Below are 27563 nucleotides of genomic sequence, written 5' to 3' on the forward strand. Positions count from 1 at the left end.
GAAAAGGTGGAAAAAATTAGTTTTCAGTTGGTTTGCTCTGCATCGACAAAACATTGTTGTACCATTTTGATCTCCAGATCAACTTCCCAGTGGAGATGAGAATATCTGTGTCACAGATTGAGATGATCAGTTTGGTTTTCCACGTTATCTTTCACAGATGATAGCAGTGGTCCACAGACCATAGGAAGATTCATCAGCCCAGACAGAAGCGAAGTCGAAATACAGAGAAGTGCATCCAAGCAAAAGCTCAAGAGGCATACAGAGGAGTCAGCTAAAAATACCAGCTGGTACTGGGTAGTACTGAGAGGTGGGTTCTCAGCCAGAAGGGTGGTGGCAACACAACAGTAACACAGTTACGTTAGCACTGTCTGACTTTAGATTGTCACTGCATAATCATTGCCACTTGTCTGCGTGCTTCATAACACAAGTTATAGATAACCTGGACCTGTTTGCCAGCTCAGACAAACGGTGGTTAATCCTTCCCAACGTGGGCAGAACGTTCTTTCCACGGAGCAGCACCTCCCATGCAGAGCTGCTCTCCCTGCTGTCTTCCACTAGACTCCAGACAGCTGCCCTTTTTGACACCTACTTCCAAAGTTCATCATCCACAGACACACTGTCAAGATGGGATTTTTGAGGCTGCTTTCTAACAATATCTTTGGGAACATATGTGACTTGGAGTTATTCAGGAGCCTCAGATGTCTCTGGACAGGCCAAAGATGGATCCAAGAGCCGTGTTGTCCACAGTGTAAAACAAGCCGTTACCATGGTGAAATAACTCAAGAATTAAGTGAATCCCTTATTCTAAACAGTGAGCATAGAAAGCTCCCTTGTGCTTAGAAATTACATAGGAAACTTTAAAAATGTTTTAGAGTTTTAAGATTAGTTTATACAAGTCATGCTAATCACACTTATTCTAAGATGCTATGGCTGATGGTTGTTACTCTTACCCTTTACTAGCTGGCCTCCAGAAGAACATTGCCTGAAAGGAATCTGACACTGATCCCACACACAATCTAAAATTTTGTGTTAAAAGGGTTTTTTAATATTCTCAGCTGATGTAAACTGACATTCTTCAGTCCTCACTAATATTAATAGAGCAAGATCAATTTGCAGCTGCTTAGCACCTGGCCCAAAGACTTTAATTTTTTAATCAGAAAGCAGGCCTCATTTATCCAGGGATCTCACTTTGGGACAGCAATATCTTCCACAGATGTGTTTGCTCAGATTTCCATCAGGAGTCTCCATCCTGGATATTTTATTTGCATAACAACCATCATACAGTCCCATGCCTCATGGAGCAGGACACAGCAAACAAGTGGGTGAGGAGAGCTGAGCTGGTTCTTTGAACTGTATCATATCATATATTGATTTAAAGATACATTTCTGCTTGCATTCAGTTTATTAGTTTAACAGTTTCTAGTCCAGCCTCATTCTGTTTTAATTTAAATCATCAAGGCTTTACGCATGGGAGCAAGCAAAGGGCAGTCTGAAGGTTTTGTAGCTCTGGGACCAAAAGGAATGTGACTGTAAAACGCACTGTTCTTCTTCTACTTGTCTATCACTTGCCTATTTTTATTTTAGAGGAAAAGAAAACCTCAGCAGAAACAGATGAAAGACTGAGAGGTTTCAGATTTATTAGCACACTGAACAGAAAAAGGAGATTTAATAGTGGTTTTATTTTGTTTTTGTTGTCTTGCTTGTTTACCATTGATGAGCTGATGGTAAGTGAACTTAAAGAGCACTGGCGTTGTTCTAAAATAGCTTTATGAGAATGACAAATTTATAGTGTGAAACTAGATGGATAAGGAGGAGTTGTTAAAGCAAGAAGAAGAACTAATTGATATCCTGAAAATCTGTGAATGGACTTATGATTCTACACTACTGATAACTGTGTTAGCACAGAGTTTGCATTGAGGAAGGCATGCTGAAAATGTGCCTTCCTTTTGCCCAGCAGAGCCCTCCTCACTGAAAAAAAAAAATCAATTTTTATCCTATACAGTAATTGAAAAGAATAAGCAGAGGATATTTATTCTCCTTAACCTGGTAATGGCTTTTGGTGACTGACCTAATTTCTGTGTACCTGCAGGGCTAAGGAGTGAGAAGGAGGCGTTCAGTGACCAGGGAGTAAGAGATTAGGGGACAGGAAATTTGCTGAATATACGAATTTATGGTGTGGTCTGCACTTTTGTATGATTAAATGTGAAGTGCAAGCAGCAAAAATGGGATTTACGAATCTCAGCCTAAATGACTGTGGAAATCTTTGAGTCCTTGCGGGAGAGTCTACACCTGAAATAATAATATTGTCATTTCTTTGGTGAAAATAAACTAGTGCTGATAAACACACTGCAGTTTTAATAAGGTGAAACATCACAATGAGTAACATTGCAGTAAGAGTTACATGATTTGTTTTCCTTCTGAAAATTTTGGGGGCACATTTTCAATTTATCTGCTTGTCTGTCTTTGATAGTTTCGTGCTTTGCTGTGCAGAGGCAAATGAGTGCACTGTAGACATCGTGTTACACGGTGTAACACCAGGGAAATATGTGGGCAACACCAAAATCCATTTACCTGGGAGTGTGACTAACATGCTTGTGCAATGAACAGTGTGCACCATGAAACCAAAAAGAACCCACAGAATGAATGTTCGTTTTCCTTAATATTTTTCCAAAAAATTATTTTATGCAGGTGAAAGATGAGTACATTTATCTTAATGACTGCACCTACAGAAAATCATTCTTTGCTATTTTGCCATTTTGCATAATTAAAGCACTTGGTATATCTAGTCCAGACTGCAAATGAATATGTTTGCATCAGAAAATGCAGCTTGTATTTGTTAAACAGCTGGGAGGGAGGGGCAGGAGGAAGAGGCTCTTTAAATAAAAATAATGGTAAGGATTTTTTCTTATCTCTTTAACAAAAAAGAAAAACATAATAATTTCCTAGAACTCATAAAGATTTATCTCATACATGCAATATAAAACTCATCCCACTGAATAATTTGAAGAAGCATATATAACAAAGCATATCTGATATGTATGTAGTTCTCTATAGTAACATTACTACCTCTCTCAAAGTATAAATTAATTTAGATCCAATGTTAGTCCCAAATAAAATTATTTGCATAAGCAGTAAGAAGACAAATATAAACAAGTTCTATATGTAAACATACTGTTTCTTTAACAGCTACCACTATTTTCATGAGTTCCAAGGTATTTGTCAGGCTTATACTGCACCCATTTTTATAAGTGTGTCAGTATTTAAATGCAGGTATTGAGCTGTCTCCTTCTCAGATGGTCACGTGCAAAAGAAACCAAGCACTCTTGAGATGTGCATGTAGGGCAGAACAATAGCAGGGCATCTTTTAAACATCTCACTTTCAAACATCTGCTTCAGCAACACACTACAAACTGTAAGACCAAACCAAGGTTCCCTTCTCCATTCCATGAAGCTATAATCTGTTAAGCCATGGGGCCATGAGAAGGTTTAGGTGCTTTAATTCCCCTTACCTACAGGAATGGTCATTCCATGGATTTTGTCTGCCCAACCGGCATAATACCTCAGGGTTTTTATGACTCCCTGGAGATCGACGTAGAAAGCTTGCAAGAATGGTTTACCACTGTTCAGGGATTCCATAGTCTGGAGGACAAGAAAAAGGTAAGAGATATAAGCACAGTTACATTTTTGGACTATTGTACTTAAGTATTCACCATCTTAACAGCTCTTCAGTCATGACAGAGATTTTAATGAAGACCAACCAGTTACATCTTGGCATACTTTTACCCCAGAAGTTTCAGAACAGTTATCTGATCCCCTTTGTGTACTTCATTTTGCAAATGTGAACAAAAAGCATTTTCCTTTAAAAAAAAGTGGTTTCTTCTGGAGTATTGTGGAATGGCTATGATTTTAAGAACATGTGTGAGTTTATGTGTGTTTGTTTATCTGTCTGTCTTGTGGGTTTATGTGTGTATCCACATGCATGTACATGTGCCTTTGTGTATTTTGAACCTAATAGCCACTGTGTTTGGTCCAGATCTATAAATGCTGAATTGCTTTAATCAGGAGCCAAGATAAAAATGCTTGTCAAACCAGGTTCTGTTATGTTAATGATAACAGCTGAGAAGGGGCTCCTTGTAACCCCTTATTAATGATCTGAATCCATAAAGAGAAGAATGGACATATCCCTCTTTATATAATTAATGTGAATATAAAAATTTCTCTATATGGCTGCCAAGACTCCTGCTGAGGTCTGAGATATCTATACTGTACAGCCAGTTTATTTATTGCCATCAAATAAACAAACTCTCCTCTAGGGAAGCTCATAAATTAACAAGCTAATGTCCTTATTTTTAAGTTAATATTCCTAGTTTTTAAAAGTATCTTATAAGCTGTCCTCTTAGGGGTTCCTAAGATCAGCTAGCAAAAATGAATCCAATAAAATATCCTAAGATGTTGAGGAGCTTAACTCATTCTCAATAGCTGTCTAAAAGAAATCGTTAAGAATGGGCAAAGGACGCCCATGTGTAACACACCAACCATCAAATGAGTTTCTATAGAGAAGAATGGAGGCCTAATTCTGCACTGACTTATATCCCCAAGAGCAATTAATGGCATTGCCTGCAGTGCAATTCAGCAAAGAACTTGGCTCCAGAAATAAAAATCAAATGACAGGCCGAGTAAACTTGATTTGCTGTGCACTTCCTTTTCCCTGCGGCGATTTTACAGTATGTGCCGGTGGTAAGATGATTTAAGTGTTGACAAAGCTGGAATTAAGATGTTCTCCGGCTTAGTTCAAAGCAGTTGACATGCGGAAAACAACATTAACAATGCCACTGTTTTGATGGCTCCATCCACCAGCGAAGTAGTGCTGTACCCAGAACTCGGGTCCCCGGCTGAGTGCCGGCGAGCGTTTCTCCTGCATTTCGGGAGCGGTTGCACCGATCCCTTAGTCTGGCATTTTTTACTCTACAAAAGTTAGAATTGCAGACACAGACGCGTGTGCACACCCCTGCATCTGTGTGATGTCCAATTAAAAGCTCATTTGAGCCCATTGGAAGGCTCCTGTTGACTTTTATGTGCCTTGGATCAGGCCGTGAGCAGACAGCCAGACATCTCGGCCATGAGGCTGAGTGTGGCTTTCAAATACAACTCATATCAACACATTCGTGAACCAATTTGCTCTCAGAATATAAAACTGACAAATGATTTGACTGTTGATTTTCTTGTGCCACTTACAGCAAGAATTGCCCTGTCTCTCTCAACCAAGTCCGCCAGCTTATCCAAAAGATGGCCTCTTTCCGATGCATCCATTCTCCTCCAAACAGAGCCCAGAGAAAATGCGAGCCGGGCTGCCCTCACTGCTTTGTCCGTATCGACCTGTGAAGAAGGAAGAAAAAAACTGAAGGCACAGAGGTAAATAAGACACCCAGGCTTATGAAATTTGCTGTTGTACAACCTTCCTCATGTGATGGGTTTTAGAACTACGATTAATAAAAGAACTGTCCAACAGTTCTGTCCTGGACTGGTTGCTTTGATCTATTTATACATTTCTATTATCTGTTATTTGAACTATTTATACATTTCATTTATACATATACCCATTCATGGGATGCATTACCTTGTCAGCTTCCTGAATCTCACAGATCTGCTCTCCTGTTGCTGGATTATATACTGGGAATATTCTCCCACTTTCGGAATTCTGCCACTCATTATTGATGAAAATCTAGAAAAGGAAGAGAAGTCATTAGGTCTCCTGCATGAGCAAACTGTGATGTATATAACAACAAACTCCCAGGAAAGGCTGTAGATTCTAATACAAGAGAGCTGAAACTTATTTATGTCTGTGAAAATTACACTTTTCAAGCGTTCAGGCTGAGGTCAGCCCCCATGTCTTTCTGTGTTCTGTAGCAGTGTCACTATAGGAGCAATATCAGATTCCAAATCACTTGGTTAACATTCAAATTTGGTTCAAAAACTGTAACAGATAGACTAAAAACAAGAAGTACCTGTATCAGACAAAAAGCCTTGAAACTGCTGGAGACAAGACAGGGATTTGGAGTAATCATTCAGTTCAGTAAGTAAACATTTGGTCACTGATACAACCCAGTCAAGGCTGAATAATCTCAAACATCACAGTTCTTCAATACACAGTCAGTTAATTATGGCTCCAGTGATGGCTTGCAGCACAGAACTAACTTGCTTATCTACTTGGAACAATGGAAATTGTTAAATTCTCTCGGTGTTGATATCATCTTAATTGTCACGGGCAAAACAAATTTGAATGGTAATGGTGCTGACAACAGCTGTCTTGAGAAAGGTAATGACAAATGAGTTTATTTAAAGTAGATTTTTACTGGTAGCTGTATACATGTCAGTTGTTTCCTACTGAATGACTTTCAAGAACAGGATGCAATTACTTATTAGCAAATATGAAACAAGTCACTCCAGGAAAATGACTAAGTGAAAGTTTTTCCAGGTATTCAGACTCTTCCTGTCTTTTAAATCTTTCTAAGAACAAAGGTGTTCAAAAAGTCCAGGCACCATAGGGGTTTCTTGGAGTTCAGGTATCAATGTACTTTCATTGTATTCCATGAAAAACGACTTCAAATGTGTAAGGGGATGTTCTGGCCTCATTGAAATAAATAGGAATTTTACTCCTTACTTCACTAGAGGCAGGAGTTCACACCCAAAAAGAAGGAATTCACCAGGCTTTTTTTTTTTTTTTTGCATATGTGGCTGTGTTTATAGAGACAGGGACCCTTTGAAAGACTGAGGAGTCTCAGTTCCAATCAGAGATACTCAGGTGGTAGAAACTGGACCATCTTTTTACACAGGAAGGCACAGATATGTCTGTAGAGTTTTCATTTACCAGACATGAGCTTGCTCAACCTATTCTCCAAGCCAAATGGAAGCCCTGTAGCTGTGTTCTTTTCAGCAGGGCTTATTAGCTCAGGCTCAGTGCCACACTAACTGCAGTGACACAGCTTCTGGTTCAGAGCTGCCTCATGTCCAGCTGTCTGAGGACATAGAATCACAGAATCATAGAATCAGAGAATCAGTAGGGTTGGAAGGAACCTCTGAGATCATCAAGTCCAACCCTTGATCCACTACTGCCATAGTTACCAGACCATGGCACTAAGTGCCACATCCAGTCTCATCTTAAAAACCTCCAGGGACAGAGAATCCACCACTTCCCTGGGCAGCCCATTCCAATGCCTGGTTACCCTTTCTGTAAAGAATTTCTTCCTAAAGAAGATGTGTGGAGAGAACCTGTGGCTGCCTGGAAAAGACCCTGGAGGTAGAGCAACTGTACTTAGGAACAATTACGTGAGCTTTTGCTATTATGGATACTTTTGCTATTTCTGTGTTTCCTCTTCTTCCCTGTCCTCCAGCTTCAGCCACTCTGCTGTGTGCCCTTCCACCCACTCCAGTCTGTTCTTTTTTTACTTTTCCCACTCTTTTGTTTAGGTTTTCATAGGTTGCTGAACCCAGGACCTACCACCCCACTACCCTTGCTTTCTTTGTGCGCTGTATTTATCCTGAACCTGTTCATGTCCTTGAACTTTAAGCTCCTCAGGCCGTGCTGGTGTCTTCCTGCTCAGTGATCACAATATTTGGCAAACCCAAGTACTGGTCCCTGTTAGGACATTTTGGAGCTAAACCAGCTAAAATAAGATAGTGAAAGAATCTCCAGTATTATTTCTAGTGATTAACACCATCTGCCAAAATCCTCCAGCGTATTATTGTCACATTTTAGACTGTAAGTGAAAAAAAGAAACTGAGATCTATGACCTGTGTGGGGGAAGGATTTTACTGTCATGCCTTTCATTGAGTTAACTCTGCACCCAGTGTGTGTGGGGGTGCTGAGGAGGAAGGGGAAGGGAGAAAAGCTCTCAGCTTCAGGAGCAGATGGCCAGAGGAGATGTAAGCATGTTTGTTTAAGGTGACAGTACGTACATAAACACATAGGCTTCTCGTGTGAGCTGTACTGAAAGAATAAAGCAGTTCAGCTGAGTACAAGGACCTGAGAAGTCATGGCAACTGCAATTCAGTACTTCCTTTCCAGAAGTCGTCTGTGCTTTTTTTAAAGGATTAAAAAATTCTGACTCCATTCTGCAGGGATTAACACCTATCATCGGGTTTGCTAGTGCATAGGGCATGTATTTGTTCTTAAAATACATTTCATCATAGGAATGAGAAATAGTGCTTTGGAATTACAAAAGAGAGTTGCAATTCAAATCAGCTGGAAGGAAAAGGTGTATTATTTTACTGAATGCTCCATTTATCCCACAGATTTAGAAAAAGAACTGTAATAGTAAATATTTCAGATAGGACATGGGAAGGATCTATTTGGCATAAAGTTAGAGCTGAAGGCAAGAGAAATTGCTACTGTTAATGGTTAATGTTAGTTTCTTCCTGTTCCACTTTCTATAAACAAGGTATTGCCTATACAAGCTCATTACTGTAAACTGAGCACATTTAAATTGGCAGTAAAATCGGAGTATTTACTCTAGTGCACAAATAAAGTACCTAGTCCCATGTTTTGGAACAGTTTCAAGTCTTGAAATCCAGCAGCTGGCGTCTTTACAAGCAAAACCTTGCACTTAAACAATTCACTTTTGAAAGTTTTAGGTGTTCTGTGTCAGGTAGTACCATTCAGCAGATATTCCTACCACCAAGACGCAGATTCTTTTGCAATAAATTTGCATTCATAGGGGCTTTTATAACTCTTCCAGCACTACTGACTCCAATGGCTGTTGATTAAACGTATATATCCTGTACATTTAATCTGACTTTCATTATGGCCACTTCGTAAAAATGCCATGAAATGGAGAAGCGATGACACATTGCAAGAACAAGGAATCCCTGGAAAGCCTCAAATAGGGTTTTTTTCTGCCTTATTTATAGCGACCATGGTGAAGGCTAACTGTAAATCAGGGAGAATATTTGACAGCAAATGTTCCTATCTATGGATTATATATAACCCATCCTAAACGCCAGATAAAAAAGGGGTAACCCTGGAAAAAGAAGGGCTTGCTTCCATGTAAATCATGCTACAAATTGGACAACACCCAGTGAGTTCATTGTTCAACCTCAATTGTGAAGGCTATTCACATTTACTATTCCCCTGGAATCAATGTTAATTAAGGCTGACTTGGGCTATAAATCAGCCTTTGGTTTTTACAACTTAATTCAGCATTAAGCATATATATGTAAATAAAAGGTAACTGATTAACCACTTGAGTTTTCCAGGAGTTACTGAGGTAATTTGTTTTTGTTTGAGTCCTAGTGTTACCTTTTGTGATATGCAGTAAGGAAAAGAAAAAGTGTATAATGTGTCATGCATTTGCTATGTGGTATTGTGGTAGTTAAATAATCTGGCCTGTTGGGTGCTATCAATAGCACTGTGCCAAAATGAAAAGGGAAGGAGGGAGCATTTGAAAAATCTTGGAACACACAAACATTTTGTTTGCCATTTACTCTCAGCAAAGCCAGTAACTGCAGTAATGTCAGAGCAGGAAGATAAAAGGCAAACTTTCCTGCTTTCCTGAGGTGTCCCTGTCAGTGTGATGATTTGGCCAAGGACAAAGCCAACTGGCTAAACAGTCAAGGCCTCTGGTAAGGGAGCAGTTTGGCTGTAGTTGGTGCTCAGTGCTTTAAGGAGGAAAATAAAGACGTTTGTTCCCCTGTGCTGCCTAAGGGAACGTGCAGGTCGGGCAGCAGGTGAGGCACAGGTGGGTGAGGCTGTGTGTGTGTGAGGTGAGGGCATTTCAAACAGGCCCTACAGTGGCACGGACGTGCTTGGAAGCTCCTGGTTGCCCCTGTGAACATGCCCTTGTGAAGTGTCATCATTCTCACGAGAGCTCTTCATAAAGATCTCTTGGCAACTTCTGTTCCTTTCCAAACGAAAGAGGGAGAGGGCATGGGATTTTCCTAAAGAGAACAATCACATAGCTCCTGGTACTGACAATAACCTCTTGTTTTCACACACATGTTCTCATAGATCTTTTGATAGAACTTTGCAAGATTCTGGTCCCACCATGTCTTTGCTAGGTTCAAATTTTGCCTGGGGTTACTCACATACAACCACTGCTGACAGAGTTCCACAGGGAAGCCATCTGACCCACCCTACAGGCCACGTGACTAAGAGCCTTTGAGATACCATATCATACCAAAAAAAATATACAAAGGAAAAGTAAAATTCAAAGTTATCGTGTAAAAATTCCAAGTTACTTTGAGATTGCTGACATGTAGTTGGAAGGAAATCATATATTGCATTTTGCACAAGCCCTGTGTTTCACAAGCATTGAGTGCTGAGTTCAATAGCATTTTGGATGCTCATCAGTTTTGAAATCAAGCCAAGAGTAAATGTTTTTAGCATAATGCAAAGCAAATTAAGCTTTGCAAACAAACAACTACAATGTCTCGTTTAAGTAGCCATCTGTCCAGTTAGCTTACTAATAATTAGCAACTTAATGTTCATTTCAAACCATGCAGGTAATTGGAGTGATAAGCAGTCAAAGAGGAAGGGATGTGTACATCCCAAGGCTGGACATTCTAATCTGCAGTGCAGTAGTAGCAAAATTTAGACCAGGGAGAAAATGCACAGGGTTTTGTTTTTTCAGCACTATTTACCACTGAGAAAATACAAAACAACTATCTTAAGTATAATTAATTTAAATATAGCAGAGAACAAATATCTTCTTTGCAGCTCTTACTTGAAGGAGCTTTGGTTTCATGGTACTACAGATTCCCTCTGCTGTTCAGCCAGGGGCTAGCCCTGGATTTGGGAAATGGAACTGATTTTTACATTCACTGGGGATTCCTGCATGTTCACTGCCTCTCTCTTTTTTTTTTTTTTTTTTGGTATTGTCTTTCCTTAAAACCTTCAGAAAAAAAAGTAATTTGGGCTCTCTTAATTCATAGGAGTAATCAACACAGGTGGCAACAATGTAACTTTCCATTTCCTTTCTTGAAAATGTTCTCAAATGATGTGTGAGTGAAATGATGATCTACATTCTTAATTCGATATTGCTTAGTGATGATGTCATCAGGCATTTTCCTCAGGCTCCCCAGCTGTTTAACTAAGAACTTCAGCCAGTGGACAGACAGTGGCCCAGCATTCAGCTCTTTGGAGGTGGAATTATTTTCCCATGGATTTAATAAACAAGGTTTTTGTGCTGTTGCAGCTCCAGAAATGTTTTTTGGTACAGGAAGAGGATTTTAACATCCAAATAATAATGGCTTCCCACAGGAGATTTGGTTCTGGATGAATGGAGGAAGGAATGGGAATTTCCTAACTCAATTGATTTAGTAGCTGGTTATAGTTTTGTTACATCAAAGATGTTTTTTTCATATGTGGATTTTCCTTAGAGAGCCTTTGACGTTAAATCTGTGGGGATGGGGGAGGGGACATCAGATGCCAAAGTGCTTTATAAAAGAATCACAGCTGTTCAGCCCTCAGCATCTTCTCAGAGCTGGAGGCATTAACAAATACACAATGGCACTTTTTTGGGGGAGAGGGGACATACAACAATTTTAGAGGCATGCAAAAAATCCAGCAGCAGCATTTCCCTTGGTAAATACTGCATAACATCCCAGATACCGGGCACCTGTGCCTCAGTCTGGTCAGGAAATTTCATATCCTTTCCCATCTCGGCAACTTCATTTCCTCTCCTTGGGAAACATTTCAAGAGTCCTAATGATTAGTACAATTGCAAGGGAATGAAGTAGATGGGATTGCCAATCAGAGGTGCAGCTTGTTTATTTTCACAAGCCTTGTTTTCCTTGACTTTTATGGCTGTCTTGATACAGCAAATCTCTCACGTTCTAGCCAGAGAGTGTTGTGAGGCACTCCTGGGAGTGACTGGAAACCAACAGCTGGCTATGGAATCAGCGAAAACCTGGTTTATAAGAAGGCACCAGGAAAACAAAAGCCAACCCCAGCAGCCTAACCAGCAATGGACCAGTAGTGCCATTTTATACTTTATTTTATTTTATTTTATTTTATTTTATTTATTTTATTATTTTTATTTTATTTTATTTTATTTTGTTTGGTTTGGTTGTATTTTACTTTTAAGAGGACTGTTCAGGTGAGCAGCAAGAATCACTGCTCCTTGCTGGCAGTTCACTCTGAGCCAACATCCCCAAACATTCCCAGTGCAGAAGCTGAGGACAAGCTGTGAATGAGTCTCTTCGGGCACGGCTGCATGGCTTTCAATGGACACACCTCCAGGAGCCAGGGCAGGCTGGCTGAGCACACAGGCACGGGTGGTTATTGTGTCTTTCATTTGTGGTACCACAGAGCAGCATCAGCCCTCAGAAGTTACCCAGGTTTGGGTTCTTGTAATGAGATGCCTTTCAACTGCAGAGCAACTGTAATTGTCTGAAGAGTAACAGTGAACTGTACATGAGTAACAACTTTGCACCAAATTTAATTCTGGCAAGCAAGCTCCCGTGGGCAGAGCTGGTTTTCAGCCACGAGAGGTCCAACCCCACCCAGAGTAGAACAAAAGGAAAAATCCAACTGGTTTCAGTGGGAGCTGAATCAGGCCCCAATTGAGGAAAAAGAATCAGTGGCAACAGCCTCCGGAGGGGTGTTTGTACTAGGAGACAAAGCTGTTTCACTGGAAACTTGACACATGCTACAGAGTCTGTGAGGTCTGTAAGGCCAAACAAAACCAGAACATGTAGACTTTTCTTTTTCCTCTTTAGCTGCTGGGTTGTCCTAGCTCCTTCCCTCTCCTTACTCACACCCCCCACACTGTGCAAAAAGAAAAATTTTGAAAAAGAAGAAGAGCTCTATTTCTAAAGCTCTGTGTGCTTTGGGAAGTTTGTTCTTTTTTAACATCTCATTTGGACCTCAGAGCCTGAAGGTTTTTGGCTATGGGGTACCATAAAAGGGGCTTTCCTTCATAAATCCAAACTTGAAATTTCACTCAAGAATTCTAAAGTCCAAACTTTGGAGTGTATCGAGAGGGTTGGAGAATTTTAAACATTTACAAACATACTAGAGCAGGAGGATCAAAAAAAGTCAAATTGGAAATAAAATGCACAAGAAGTGGATGAGGCTGCTCTGGTTTTGCTGCCAGTGCAGCAGTACGTCACACTCCAGTAGAATTATGTTTACACAACCTGAGTCCCGTGCCAAGGGTGCATGTCTGATGGGAAGACCAGGCTGTCTAACTTTTCTGGATGTAAATTCCAAGTAGCAAGGCCTGAGTCAACCCTACTGAAATCAAAAACAGTCCTTGAGATCACTGGACTTTGGATTAGAAGCCAAGTATTTAAAACAAGTGAATAACATCAAGGTCTCAGCGACATTTCAGCCTGCATAAATGAAGGCAGACTTCTGCGTGCCAGACATGAGCTGGAGGAGGATTCACATCATCCAGCACCCAATGGTGGCAGAGGCTCAGTCTCTTCACTCCCAGTGGGGTGCGGGAGAGTGTAAGCCCTCCCTTGGGGCAGGATCCATCTCTGCCCTGTATCCAGGGGCTGCTGCCCTGGCCCTCTCACCTGGACATGTTGTTTAGGTGCTTAAAGGTAGATATGGCAAGACCCCTGCTGAACCAGCTCCCAGAGGGAAGAGCTTTGGAGAATGGTACACTAGGAAAGGGGTGTGATGGGAGGAGAAATTGGAGGAATCCAGGGTCTCTGAGCAGCAAATGGAATCAGAGAAAGGGCTTGAAGCCTCCTGTCAGTCTGCTGTGAAAGTGGAATGTAACATGATTTTTTCTCCCCTATGTCCCAAATCCCTCACACCAAATGTTTGACCTGCCTGTCTTCCTGTCTTAATTAGTCTTCTGTCTTTCTGGGAGCTGGGTCTGTCCTTCTGCAAATGGCAGCACATCAGACAGGGGAAACCTGTCATGTTTGTTTTCTAAGCTGTAGGGGGCACCCATTTGAAAAAACTCCCGGCTTATCTAAACGTTTTTGTTTGTATGATTTTGAATTAGGAAGTGTGAGTAATTAGTTAAGAAGATTAAATAAGTCTTAACAACATGCAGTAGCGTGCTTACTTTCCTCCTCCCCCCCAAGTATTTCCTGCACAAAACCCAAGCTGCCAAACTGTGATGATACCCTTTTCTATTTTAGTTTCTCACTGTGCCACATGCTGATACAGCATCCGTTATTTCAATTCAGTCTCATTAAAGGGATTATTTTGTGCCTGGTTGTTCAAGAAAATTAATCTAAAGAGAAGAAACTTCAGATTCATTGTCTGTTGAACTATACCCACCACAAACATTTTACTCCTTTTGGCTGCCTTATTAAACCTGTGGGAAGAAACTTTTCTTACAGCACATAAAGGTTTTCCTCTAAGTAATTTTTTGCTTTTTTTCAGTTAATGAAAAATTTATCTGCTGTTAGTAGCACAATACAGGAGCAATAACATAGCTCAGGTAATATTTCATGTATTCTTAAGAAACTAAGCTCCCAAGCTTTACTTATCCTTTCACCCGTGGAGCTCTTAAATTGCTGGAGAAGAATATTTGCTCTCTTTTTTAACTGCATCAGAAAACATTGCTTGTGAAACCAGGATGACTAAAAAATTAAGTCTGCTCTACATTTTCACTAGTAACAAAGAAAAGCCATTGCTGGATGATTAGGGTAAGGATGGCAGTGTTTTTTATGGAGTATGATCCTTGGTGTCACTGCACCTTAAAAAATGAAATAATGAAAGATTTCTAAAAATCCACTAAATAGAGAGTGGAGATTAGGGAGTAATTGTTTACAGAATCAATTACTGAGCTGTCACTGGGCTTTAATGAAGTTGTGGCTATTAAGAACTCGATCCTGCAAACCCTTCCACATGCACTCATTTGAAATGGTGGGAAAGAGGAGGGGTTTGTACAAACAAGACTAGTATTAGTCCGTGTAGTTCTCGAGTGTTTTGCATTGTTTGTGCATTGCAAGTCTTGTGTGCTCATTCTGTGTGACAGAAAACAGTGTGAGCTATTTTATCTGTTCATGGGAAACGTGCTCTGCCATTTGAAAGAATCTAGCAGATCCTCACTGGTAGGTAACTGCCATTTTAAATGCTCATCACCAGGAGCAAGTTCTTACTTAGAAATTAGCAGTGTTGCATAAATAAATATTCCTACTAGGATTTCAGGCATTATAGGCAACACGGAAAAATACAATGGGCAATTTTATTTTGACTTAAAAGCTCTGCCTGAGAAAATCACCTTATAACTACACATGAGAAATTGCTGGAATGTCAGCTTCATTTGCAGTGGCCCCTTATGGCCTGATCACCCTCCCTGGCACGATAAATCACTGGCAAGATCCTTACCTTAACACGTTTGATCTCAGCTCAGCAAGACTTGGTTTTGATGTGAAGAACTCCAGATCTGTTAGGTCAGAGACAAATAGCAGAGCCACTGACCTGCAAAGTGCTAACTCTATATTAGACCCAAGTGAGCAGCCTTAAGCTCCTGAAAAGTCTGCCTTCACTTCTGCTTTGCATCCTGAGTATTGTTGAATGTTACTGTTAGCATGTTTTCTAAATTATGCCACTGACATTTCCTTTTGTGTCGTTCTGCATATACAAAATCCACAAAAAATCAAACAAATAAGCATGTGGTGTGACAAGAATTGTCTTGCATAAACTGTTAGAATTATCTGCACTTTAGGGCAACATGAAATAAAACTCTATTTATCAGTTCTTTACCTTATTTACATATATGGCTTGCACTGGACCTTTTTTACTTAGACCATACTTATTAATATCATAAATAATTATATTCACCAGTGTGCTCAGTAAGGTGGTTCAAAGTGCCTGTATCTACATGTCTGTACATACAGAAATTCAAACTACTCCTAAAAAGAAAAAATCCAGCTTGTGACATTTACATTCAAAGTCTGAAGTTTCACAAAGAACAGTTTTGTGGTCACTAAGTTTTGCAGCCTTGGTTTGACACTATTCCTTATTGTCCTGGTTAAACAGTCACTTATCTCTACCACAGTAAGCAGGAGTGTTAGTCTACCAGAAAATTGGATGTTCTTAATGGGCTTTGGGGGAGAATAGCTTTGCATCATCAGCATTAAGTTAAATCACATTAAGTACCCACTTACAACATAGGGATTACCACTTATGACATCTTTGGTGAAAGCCTTTAAAACAAATTGTTGTGTTTGTTAGAAGAAGCTGTGAGATAACAATTCCCAGAAGTCTGATTTATAAACCCTTTTTGCTCTTCAAGAAGATGCAAAGGAACCCAACACCTCTCATTCAATGCTGCAATGAAATCTCTTAGGCTGGAAATTCTTTTTAATAGAAAGTCTTGGGAAATACTGATCTATGTACTTTAGAATGTTCTTCAGGGGAGAAGAAAACTTTAGCTACATTCCCTTTCCTCAGAGTTCAGTTCTGATTTCTCCTCCAGTTCTTTCTGTTGAGAAGTCATTGCCTTTATATATACAAAACTGGAATAGGTCATTCTGCTTTTTATTATTCATAAGGCTGATTGGGGAGAACTGGGCTTAAACTGTCAAAGTATCCTACTGTGCTTGGATACCTGACAAATTTACACCCCAAAGTACACTGTGGTGCTAAGACTAAAATTGGATGTGAAGCGTTCTTCCAAGAGCTGATTACAGTCTCAAGCAAATAAAACACTTGAGGGTATAGCAAAATAATGCCAATGTTTAAGAGAGTTTAACATTTTTATATATGACTGCTGAGCTATTCTGTATAGAGATGTAGGCCTGCATGAAAAATGAGCTCTTCTATTTACCTTTAAATAGAAACAGACTAATAACTCTGAGTATGTAAATTAAAAACATGACCCTCAACTTTTGCCAAACATGCAGCATTAAAAGCACGGACTAAGGCAAACCCAAAATCTAACTATACAGAGATTTCCTTAAATGAGCACAGTGCACTGAAAGTCTTGTCAATGAAAAGGTTTCCTTAAAAAAACCAAATATTCATATATGCAGTCCTGAGATTCCTCCTCCCCCCCTTCCTTTAAAATTCATGTTTCTTTTCCACTTTCTAACCAAACTCCATTTTTCTCTGCTGGAACCCCTTGTAGTGATACCAGAATGTGGGCAAACCTCATTAGTCTCCCTACTGTTTACAAGACAGGATTTATGCTCGGTGTAGTGAACACAATGACACGTGATCACTAAATGGCTAAAATCACCATCAAGAATTTAATCTGAGAAATTTTTCACCCAGGCATTGCAAATACTATTGGTATGTAAAGGCATGGAACCCAGCATTAATTACAGCAAACTTGTCAGCCCATGCCCACCCTTCTGCAAGGAGCACACCAGAGACGAGCTGCTTGTGAAGGTTAATGTCATGCAACCTTTGGCAGTTATCTGGTATAAGGTTATGTTGCAAATTCAATCCAGTTAAGTAATAACTAAATTCCCCTGGGACTTAGCTGCAGTTAAATGTTGCTGTTCCAGGTTCACTGCTTTTAGTCTCCCTAAAGACCGTTTAGGCAAACAGCTGGAAGAGCTGACTACAAAGGTTCCCAGTCACAGGGAACCATTCCAGGAAAGCAGGTAAAGGCTTCTAACCAGGAAATAAGTCGTCAAAGGATTTGTCCTGTTGCTCCCTCAAGGAAAGAAATGAACTGAGACAGAGAGCAAGAGCGTGAACACATTTGTTTCATGCAGAATCCCAACATTAAAAGCAGTTGTCTTGGCTGGAGGGAGGAAGAGCTGTGCTGCACCCGTCAGTGGGCATGTTCTGAACCGGGCTCCTGGTTGTCATCTAAATAGCAGGGCCTTCCCTCTCCCTCCATGTTGGAGTGCCTTACTAAAACAAAACCTTAGAGAAGCGAAGAGAAACAACACCAGCACCAATTCCAGTACTGTCACTGCACGGCACCGATGGAATGCTCCTCCTAACAGAGAGGTACAGAGGGGAAAAACATTGCAAGCCCCAGCCTCATCTGAACTCATTATGCAGATCTTGCAGCAGGGAGGGCACTGCCTCCCTGACAATGCTCAAGGGAATAACAGAGACAACTCCTCATAAAGTGACACAGAAAGAGAAAGAGCATAAAGAAAGTGGTCTTTTCATCTATACCGTGTGTGTGTGTGTAGGTGAGCACACAGAGAAGTGTGCAACTAATGCCATATAGAAGTGCAGACATGCATCCACATGTAAACAGCGGCTCTGAAATCCATCTGTATTGCCATTTCCCAGAATACTATGTACAAAAATAGATGTTTGATCTTCTTGTAGTCTGGCTGGTTTAGCAAGAGATCCTGCCTCTGACACTGACCTACTGTCTGAGTTAGTCATGGTTACACTCCCACAAATTTAAACTCCCCCATCTGTGAAGGAGCCTTGTCACCAGTTTTACAGTGAGGCTGAATCAATTAATGCTTTCTGAAAGATTTGATGGAGCAGAATATTAACACTTGCAGTTGAGTGAGGCCAGCTAAAAATGTCTTTAGTAATGTAACAAATGGATTTTAAAGTCACTATCAAAGGGTTGGACCACCAAGACTCCTGGGTCACCATCAGCACAGCTAGTACGTTTGTTGTTAGTCTTATATCACAATTTCAAATGGACTAGTGAAAAGGCAGAGCTTGATTCTCACCTCTCAGGAAAACAGCATCCCATAAACATCACAAAAGAGAAGAGGCCGTCAAGTAGCTGTGGTAAAGTGTGATAAGGACAAAAAGAGGAAGACCAACAAAATGTCAAGTACTGATGGAAAAGGGGATGAAGGCTTAGCCAGATGTCCTGACAAACATGTGTGCTTGTTTCTCAAGGTCCATGCAGACCATTCTGGTACAGGACTGCTCCAACCATACCTCACAACTGAAGAAACTGAGAAAATAAAATAAACCTCTTGATTTGGAAAGGCAGGTGGTAATTTCTTGCGTGTTTCTAACAACTCAAGAATAAATTTAAACTACTTCTGTTACAGCTGAAAAAAAAACCACATAAGCAAATGTGAAATGCATATGTTAAGGTATACTGGCGAGCTTTGAAAATATCCCGTGGAATCAGGACAGTGCTTTTATGTCTGGGTGCAAAGAACGTTTAAAATAGACTCCAAATATGTTTCAGACAACAAAATGAATTGGTTCCTTAAAAAAAAAATAAATCTATGTATCCACCTGTCAGTTACATAAATGACTTCTCAAATCAATTTGACAGTATAAAGAGGTATTAAACCTAGTTTAAAATTAATTTCTATTTTAAGGACTTTTTACACGAGCAGAGTGGTAAATAAAAGTGAGGTGCAGTGCCTTGGGAAGCACTTTTGTGGTTTAGCTGAAAAGACTTTACAGGATTTCTCGACTAACTAGATCACAATTTTCATCTAGGTCATGTTATAGTTAGGAAATAAAAGCACAAGTGCCCATAAACCAGCACAAGAAACTTGAGTGTGAAACTGTGTGATCTGGACTGGATCACAGAGAGGGGAAAAATAAGCAATTTTTTGAGCATAAAGGGATGAGAATTATCAGAGGCATAGCACACTTGGTATGTTTAAGCTATGTAGGGAGGACAAGTGAGGCTGCAGAGAGGGGGGAGCAGCTCCCTGTGCAGCACATTGCGTGGGTACTGCCTGGAGGAGAGACATAACACATAATATAGAGCCCCAGATAGGGAAGCAATGCAGATCATGAAGGATAATAGCAGGAGTGAAGTGGTGACTTCTGGATAAGAGCATCTGAAGTGACATTGAAGTGGCACTGAAGAGGAAAAAGGATATGAGGGCAGTAAGACTGGTGCCAAAATAACCACATTTTAGTTCAGCGAAAGCTGCACTGAAATAGTGTGTAGAGAACAGAGTTTTCTGTATCCTAATGTAAACAGCATTTGACATATACCTGTCAAGGACTAAAAATTGTGTCTGAACCCCTGAGAAATGGTCGTCACGTAAATAATTCCAGCTTCATTGCAGGAGAGAAACACATGAAGAAGCCCTACTCTCTGGGATACTAAACTTCAAGAAGCGGATTTTTTTTTAAAGAGGAAGTAACTTAGAAACTCCCTGCTTGAAGCTAGGAAATTAAAATCCGTAGAGTCAGCATGGAGGCTTAAGAATGTGAAAGAGTCAAAGAAGATTTGCATTCCCAAGGCTAAAAACGGGAAACACAGGCAAGAAAATAAATGGGGTGGCTAAGAAGGACGATATGAGAGGAAAAGTAGGCTGAAAAAAAAGAACCAAAGTGCTAACTTTAAAAGACTGCAAAACACAACCCCCCCCCCAAAAAAAAAAAAATTGCTACCAAACATTCTGAATAAAATTACCAAAAAGGTAACACAAATAAAACAGTCAGGAGGAGCCAAAGTTAAATAAATAAGCAGATGCAGGTTGTGGGAGAGTCAGTGGATTCTGAAAACAATCAGGCTATGAAAGGTATTAAAGAGAGGCTGAAGGTGTTTCCAGAAGTGGCTGCTCATTTGGGGGGGGGGATGTAAATTTGGCTATATGAAAGTAGATTTTATTTCTCACCAAAATTTAGAAAAGCAGAGCCACTAGTTGGAACACTAGAAGATGACAGGTAAAATACTTATTCTACAGAATCATCTGTACTAAAATCTAACAGTAACAGTATATAAAATTTTTTAAAGTCCAGGACAAGCTGCAATTGTGCTGCAAAGAGTTGAAATAAAGTTTCTGAAATAAAAAGGAATCTCAAATGCTAATGCATCTCAGTTCTTCCAGTTTTCAAAATCTAAGGCATCAGGAATTGCATAAAAGCCAGTAGGAGTATACCAGGGTAGCGGTGGGGTAGACGAAAATGATGATGATGATGATGATGTATTAAGTGGTGTTTTTCCCACTGAAGCATGAGAAAACAATGCCACAGGACAAACCTGGAAGAACCTTCCAGTTGGAGAGATCTATTTCAGATGAAATGTACCCCTGAGGTTTTGACCAGCTTTAGTCACTTGGGCCCAAATTTAAGGCATGTTGACCTACTCACAAAAGGATAAGATCAGCCTTTATAAGACAGTCTAAAAATACATGTATTTGCCCAAAATAAGAAATAGCTCTTCTTTGGAAAGAAATCAGTCTCACTTTAAAGCAAAGCCCTTACCTGTGTAAATACATGTGTTTGGAATTTCTGTATGGAAAGTTTCTGAGTAAAACAAAGGAATTTTGTATAACCACTGCCACACGACCAGAGCATGGCAATAGGACAGTGCCCCCTGGCATCCTCTTCCCATCCAAGTTCAGCAAAGAGGTTGCAGCCTGTTCTTCCATACAACACTTCCTACATCTTTGTGACTTTCCAAATGGATTTCCTTGTAGCTCACTTATTTTAAATTAGGGCATACTAGAAATCCACATGGAAATTAGCAACTCTATCCTTTCTGTAACCACAGCACCTGCTGTAAGCCTCTCCACAGCTGTCCCACCAGCATCCCTTTAGACTTTGAGTTCAATTCAAAGTCTTCATTACCTACGAATCCCTCACAGATTAAGGTCTATATACTCTGGTGGTCAGTGAGGTCCTTGTGTTTTAACCTCCAGCTGAGGTTCAACTGAGATTGAGCTGACCTTAAATGTTTTTATTTGGGTCACAGATTTTGATGTGGATCGTTCTCTGAAGTATTTTCCCACCTCAGTCCAACTAAGCTGGAATGTATTATGTTTCAAGTCATAGGTAAAAATATGGTTCACTAGACTCTCTGTAAAAGGCACTGACATCAAGTAATCAAGAATAAGGTCCTTTTTTTTCTTTTGTCATTTTGGAGACTATTTCAGCCTTGCTGTTGCAACAACACTTTGACGTGGCTTCACATATCATAGTTTCAGTAATGAAGTGCTCCAAAAGCTTAGTTAACTGTGTAACTTAAAACTGATGTGCTGCATTCTTGTCAGAAAGGTAGATTTCTATTAACAGAAAATGTTGATCAATAGAAATATGTTTTTGGACAAATTCCTGAATAGGGAAATTGTGTTTCAGAGAAAAAACAGGTATATGCAGCCTGAATAGGAATTCATTTGAGAAAGCACAACAATAATAAATGATTGGGCCCTTGGATGGCAATCATTTTTTAGACTCCATCTCTCTCTGTGTAATATTTAGTAGTAAATCTTCACGCAGCTATTCACGCACTTACTGTGCTTGAGTAGGGGTGCCAGTGCTTGTCTGAGGATTCCGCACTAGAGGACTGCATAGAACTGCAACTTTCTGAAGATTTTTTAAATCTTTACACATCTGTGCTTATATTATATTTACATAGCTTCCTTATAACCTTGTCTCTCTTTTAAGTGCATTTTTTGTCTGTCATTTCTTTCAGCTGAACTAAAGTTGATATATTGGTTACTTGTTTCAGAGAAGGAGTTCTACTCTTAAAAACCCCCGAACAAACAGATAAAAAGCTGTGGTTTTTTTAGAGCAGGGAGAATGAAACTATTTAAAAAAAAAAATAAATAAAAGTTACAGTTCAGCCTTAGGAAAAATAGCTGCAAAACTGTAAAAGAAGAAATGTGACTTTATGCAGGACCTGACTAAGAATTTATGATATGGACCACTGAACTCATCTTTTGTCATTTATCTCTGTAAATGTGTGAGATTTCTTGGAAGATAGTTAGTCAAATTAGGAGCCGAGATGAATCAGTGGATATAATTTATTTAGACTTTAAAAAGGCTTTTGATGATAAAGTCCTTAGCAAGAGGCTATTAAGGAAAGTTAGTAACCATATGGTGAAAGATAAAGTCCTGCCATGGATTAAAAAGTGGTTAAGAGATAAGATAAAAAGACTGGAAATAAACGGATAATTCTCCCTGGAAAGAGGTTAATAGCAAGGTGCCCCTTCATTCCCGTGACTAGCAATCGATATCTTGGTTCACCTGCTTTTGCAGATCATTAATAGTAAGGTATAGAATTTGTAGATAAAAATGTTCAAGCTAATCAGTGGACTGCAGAAAATATTACTAAGGCTGAAGTAAAATGACATTTGGGCAATTCAAGGGAGATGAAATTTGCCAAAGGTAGTAAATGCAAAGACAAGGCTCTTGAAAGGAAGGGTCCAGACTTCTGGATGCAGATCTGTTCCCAGTGACTTGAAATGTCGGACAACAGGCAGTGTAAAGAAGGGATGACAACTGGATTCAGTGGTTCCACGGTGTGGTGCTCCCAGGAACAAGGCAGTTTATGGCAGCAAATAACTTCAAACAGGCAGAGCCCATTAAGATCTGTCGGGAACAATTTTGCGTGGACAGGGTGATGGACAAGCTGCATCAAAAATTGCTGGACTGTGGGATTTATCATAAAATGTGGCTAAACAAGACAGAAATTTAATGTGGGAATGCATCAGAATTGGTGAACTTCTGTGGGAAATGTTTCTGAAGGACAAAATGTAATGAAAAATTAAAGAGGGATATTATTTTTCAGTCAGAATGAACTCTCAGAAGAGAGTGTGAGAGGATGTGTGTGTCCCAACGCAATCCTCCATACATACAGCCAATGCCTAGACAGTCACAGATTTTGGATCAAACCCTTGCTCTGTCTAACACTGTGAGTACTCTTGGAGAAAAGACATGAATCCTGCTTTTCCTTCATGAGTGTCCTGCCCACTGGGATATCAAGTTGATGTCTCTGAGACCTCATACAAACTTAAGAGTGAATTATTCAACAGGAAAGAATGTGAGACTCTTTCCAAGGATAGCCAAAGGTGGCAAAATTTGGGCCTATCCACCATCAGAAATTAGGAATCCATATTCAAGTTTCTGCTCTGTTTGCTTCACAGCAGGGGTACGAATTTGTCTGCTTTTCAACTTGGGCAAGTGCTCTAATTATTATTGACCTTCTGGTTTTGTTGTGCAAATAAATATATGGATCTTTTGTATTTGAATACTTGAAATTTTAAACATTTTTTGCAAAGAGGACAAAAGCACTAACTGCATAGCACTTGTCCTTCGGTGTATCATCTGACCTTACAGACTGGACAGAGACAGAAATATATTATTGCACAGTTTGATGCATTAAACCAGTTTGCATTTTCCCTAAAGATCCAGCCTTTCCCTAAAGATTCAGCACAGTAAGAGGTCACTGCTACCATAGTTACCCACTCTAATGCATCATTCTGCAGGAGTTCTCCAGTTGTGACCAGTTTCAGCCTGGTGGTTTCTGTGTTTTTAATGCTCTTGAATTACATGGCTGTACTGGAGTAAGGAAAGGCAGGGACTGGATACATGTAGGGCTACAGTTGTTTCTTGTCCCTCATGAAATACTTGGGTAAATTGGGTTTATGTAGAAGAGTTTAAAACTTTGGGAGTAAAGAAATCCTATATTCAGGTTGCTAATTGGAAAGAAGTGCATAAACAATTTGCAATTGCTGTATGAATTGATGGACTGTAGTACTAAACCCAAAGTATGAATACACTAGAAGAGAATTCAAACTGTATATTTAAACAACAGTAAATCTAAATACGGTTTATACACTAAAACATCATATATGATAATACAGAGGGACATATCTAATGGCAGCATCACAAGCTGAGGTGTTCCACAAAGGGGAAAGTAGCTGTTCTATTTGTCTACTCTTCAAGCAAACATCTCTAATTTTCTGTACCCAGTCTTTTGTAACAGGACTGTGCTCACCCACCTGACCCAAAAGGTGAGCTGGTTTTCTCAAGCATCACTCCCTGAATCTGACTTCAAAAGGCATTAAAGGAGCTCGTTTGGGGAAAGACAGGTGGGAAAGTGCATGTATGCATCACTTACCTGAGTTTTGCCAAAGCTTTTCTGCAGTTCAAAAAATGACAAAGATTCTGCATATTATTCTAAATAAAATAGATTTGCTGCCTCCTATCTTAATGTCAGTTTAGAAGTTTATCTGGAAAACACATGCTGGAAATTTTGATGAAAAGGGTAATGCCAAGAAAGCATAATGGTGATGAAAGTACTGAACCTTAATAATAAAATGCTTCAAACCCAGATGCTTATCATACGAGAATTTGAAATGTATTTGTTAGCTTTCGTCTACCCAGAAGCAGTTTGCCTACACTTCATACAAACTCCTGTATGCAGCTTTCTTTTGCAGTGCTGGGTAGTTTTTCTGGTGTGTGTGTGGAAACTGGATGGATTTTAGCCTATGGTGTAAGGGTAGAGGTAAACCCTTTAACACTGGACAAAGAAAATATGATTGTCAGCTAATTCATAGGCTGTTCATGCAGAAATGTTTCATGTACCTCTTCACTTCTACTGCACTGTAACTTCATCCCTTTAGAGCACCTCTTTATAAAAAGCTCTCAAACCCACAATTCTTCAGCTTTTTCTTATGCTAAAGTTGTTCAGCTCTTTCTCAGACTTAAATCAGTTGGCAAGTAAGAAACTTAAAACACCCATCTGGATTAGTGTCCCCAATATGATGCAAACTGAGAACATTTGTTCACTCAGCTACCTGATGTAGTGACAGAGCTGGGACAGGACAAAGCCCTGAGGTCCTCGTTTTATATCAAGCTGTCTTTTAAAAAGTCAACATGTCTGACTAAAACCACAGTGAAAATACTTTGTAAAGCAGTGTGGTTATGCCATAACAAAGGAAGGATGGCTACATCCTGTAGAAACACCTTTAGCCCCTCAGATGGAGACAGCCAGAGGGAAATGCTGCAAAGGGCTCAATCCACTGGGCTGATTCCATATCTACTGTCAGATACCTGGGAGGCATCTCAGGAGGGAAAATGGAGTTTTGTAAAAGCAAAAAAAAAGGAGTATCAACATGATACTACGCTGAGAACCCTGTGATCACCCTCAGAAGCTGTCAGGTTCTCAGGGCTGGGCTTCCTGCACAAAACATGCCAGTAACGTGTCCTTACCGGACGTCATGCCCACAGCTTATCTCACACATCTGATATTTCTGGAGCAGCCCATTCTGGGAGAGTTTCTGGCATAAAGTCGACTTTTGTAGAAGCGTGACTTGTTGCCAGGGGGGAGGGCTGGATCCCCTTCCTACCTACATGCCCCCTTACATATGGAGCACAGCACTGCCAACACGCTCCTGACGAGTCTGACGAGGGCTCGCTGTGCCACAGGGCTGTAGAGCAACCTAATTCCATGTAACACTACAAGACGTCCTATTCTGCACATGCAATCCCTCCCCAAATGTCAGTGTTAAGAAGTAAAGAGTTAAAGAGCCATCACAGTGAAAAGAGAGATAATCTTCCATGTAGCAGTCCTAGCACTTGCCAGCCATGCAGAAAAACTTAACCCTGTGTGCTTGGACACTCACCTGCATGTCTGGTTCACATCCTGCTCACCAGTTCTCATTAAGCACATCTACAACACTTTATTTTTCACAGATCATGCCAAGGTATTAAAAAAACTGCGGAAAAAATATTTCTAATGACTGTTTTTTAAAAGCAGCATCGGCTGACTTCCAACACTGAAGCCACAATAGCTACTGCTGCACATCTTACATAAAAGCAAGGCATTGTGTATTTTCACCACTGAACATATTTTACCTGATCAATCCAACCTATATTACACCTCTGTGCTCCATCAGGTGTACAGATTGGAAGGACTTAATGTACAGTTTTCTGGTTCCTTCAATAAACCTACTGGAGCAATATATCACAAGTTTCAATAATTCTGCCTAATAATCGAATAAATGAAAATCACTCAGGTAGTATTTGTTTTATCTGTGTTCTCGGAAGGAGCTTTCATAGCAACCCCAAGGGCGATGCAGTTTTTTAAAGATTAATGAATAATAATTTTTTTTCCAGCACATATCTTTACATACACATCTTTAACAAATATCATTTAAGAAATCTTGGCATTTTAACATGTTCTATCCTAACAAAACTGTCTATTTACCAACTTTAGAATTCCAGAAATAGAATTTAATTGGCAAAATATATTTTAAATTTTTTTCACTTGGTTTAAATGTTCACAAGTACTTCTATTTTTCACAAAGATTTAACTCCCAAATGGTTAAGATTCATAGACAGATGTAATAAAGAGTTCAAGAAGTCTGTGTCCTGGTTGTGTATTTAAAATTCCCAGCTAACTAGCAGGAGAGAGGCTGCTAGGAATGCTTACAGATGTCTGATTTTACAAGGTTTGAGTTTGTTGTTTTCTTTTTTTTTTTTCATGCCAAAGTGCTTTAGTCTAATGTTATTTGTTGTTTATGGAAGTTGTTTGTCATTTAGGACATGAAGTGACCACTCCCTCAAAAGAAAGAATCAAGTTACAATCCATTATTTCATTTCTGATTGTTTTTCTTTGTAATAGGTGGGAAAGTGGATCCTGGATAAAAGTCCTGCCCAAGTCAAGACTCAAAGCTGAAGACTCCAATTATCTATAAATCACTTGAATTTCCTGCAGAGAAAGAGAAAAAGGAGGAAAGAGCGAGACAGACAGAAAAACAGAGACAGAGGATGTGCCAAGTGAAACATTTGATACCTGTCCTAAACCAAATTTTTCTCAAAAGCAACTAGGAGTTACCTGATACCTCAAAACCAAGCTTAGAAGAAACATGTTGCCATTCTTTTTGGCTTAATATTAAATGAAAGAATTGTCTTTTAATTGTTCCACGAGTATAAAATGTGTAACGCTGCACATCTGAGATGATGGCACTGTGTATTCTGATTTATTAAAGGTCACCATCCAGCT

At 39.8% G+C, this 27563-nt stretch overlaps 1 protein-coding gene and 1 long non-coding RNA gene across 5 annotated transcripts in view; one reads left to right on the forward strand and one right to left on the reverse strand.

Annotated features, from left to right (window-relative positions):
- Window positions 1–27563, reverse strand: part of ALDH1A2 (aldehyde dehydrogenase 1 family member A2) — a 55186-nt gene that overhangs the window by 23006 nt on the left and 4617 nt on the right. For 2 of the 4 annotated variants that reach the window (XM_027736856.2, XM_027736855.2), the window contains exons 2-4: window positions 5618–5722; window positions 5236–5376; window positions 3510–3639 (exon numbers count right to left, since the gene is read on the reverse strand). In XM_027736856.2, coding sequence (XP_027592657.2) covers window positions 3510–3639; window positions 5236–5376; window positions 5618–5722 — 376 coding nt within the window. Of the gene's footprint in view, window positions 1–3509; window positions 3640–5235; window positions 5377–5617; window positions 5723–6005; window positions 6025–6868; window positions 6949–27563 lie in introns of those variants that run through there. The other 2 variants (XM_039390112.1, XM_039390113.1) reach the window with 2 other exon arrangements.
- LOC113996148 lies at window positions 3451–27543 on the forward strand. Its single transcript, XR_003543643.2, has 3 exons — window positions 3451–3657; window positions 5238–5412; window positions 27183–27543. It is a non-coding gene; the product is annotated as an uncharacterized LOC113996148 (long non-coding RNA).

This window comes from Pipra filicauda, unplaced genomic scaffold (assembly GCF_003945595.2).
Source record: "Pipra filicauda isolate LSUMZ 115617 unplaced genomic scaffold, ASM394559v2 scaffold7_size6619720_pilon, whole genome shotgun sequence".
Taxonomy (NCBI): domain Eukaryota; kingdom Metazoa; phylum Chordata; class Aves; order Passeriformes; family Pipridae; genus Pipra; species Pipra filicauda.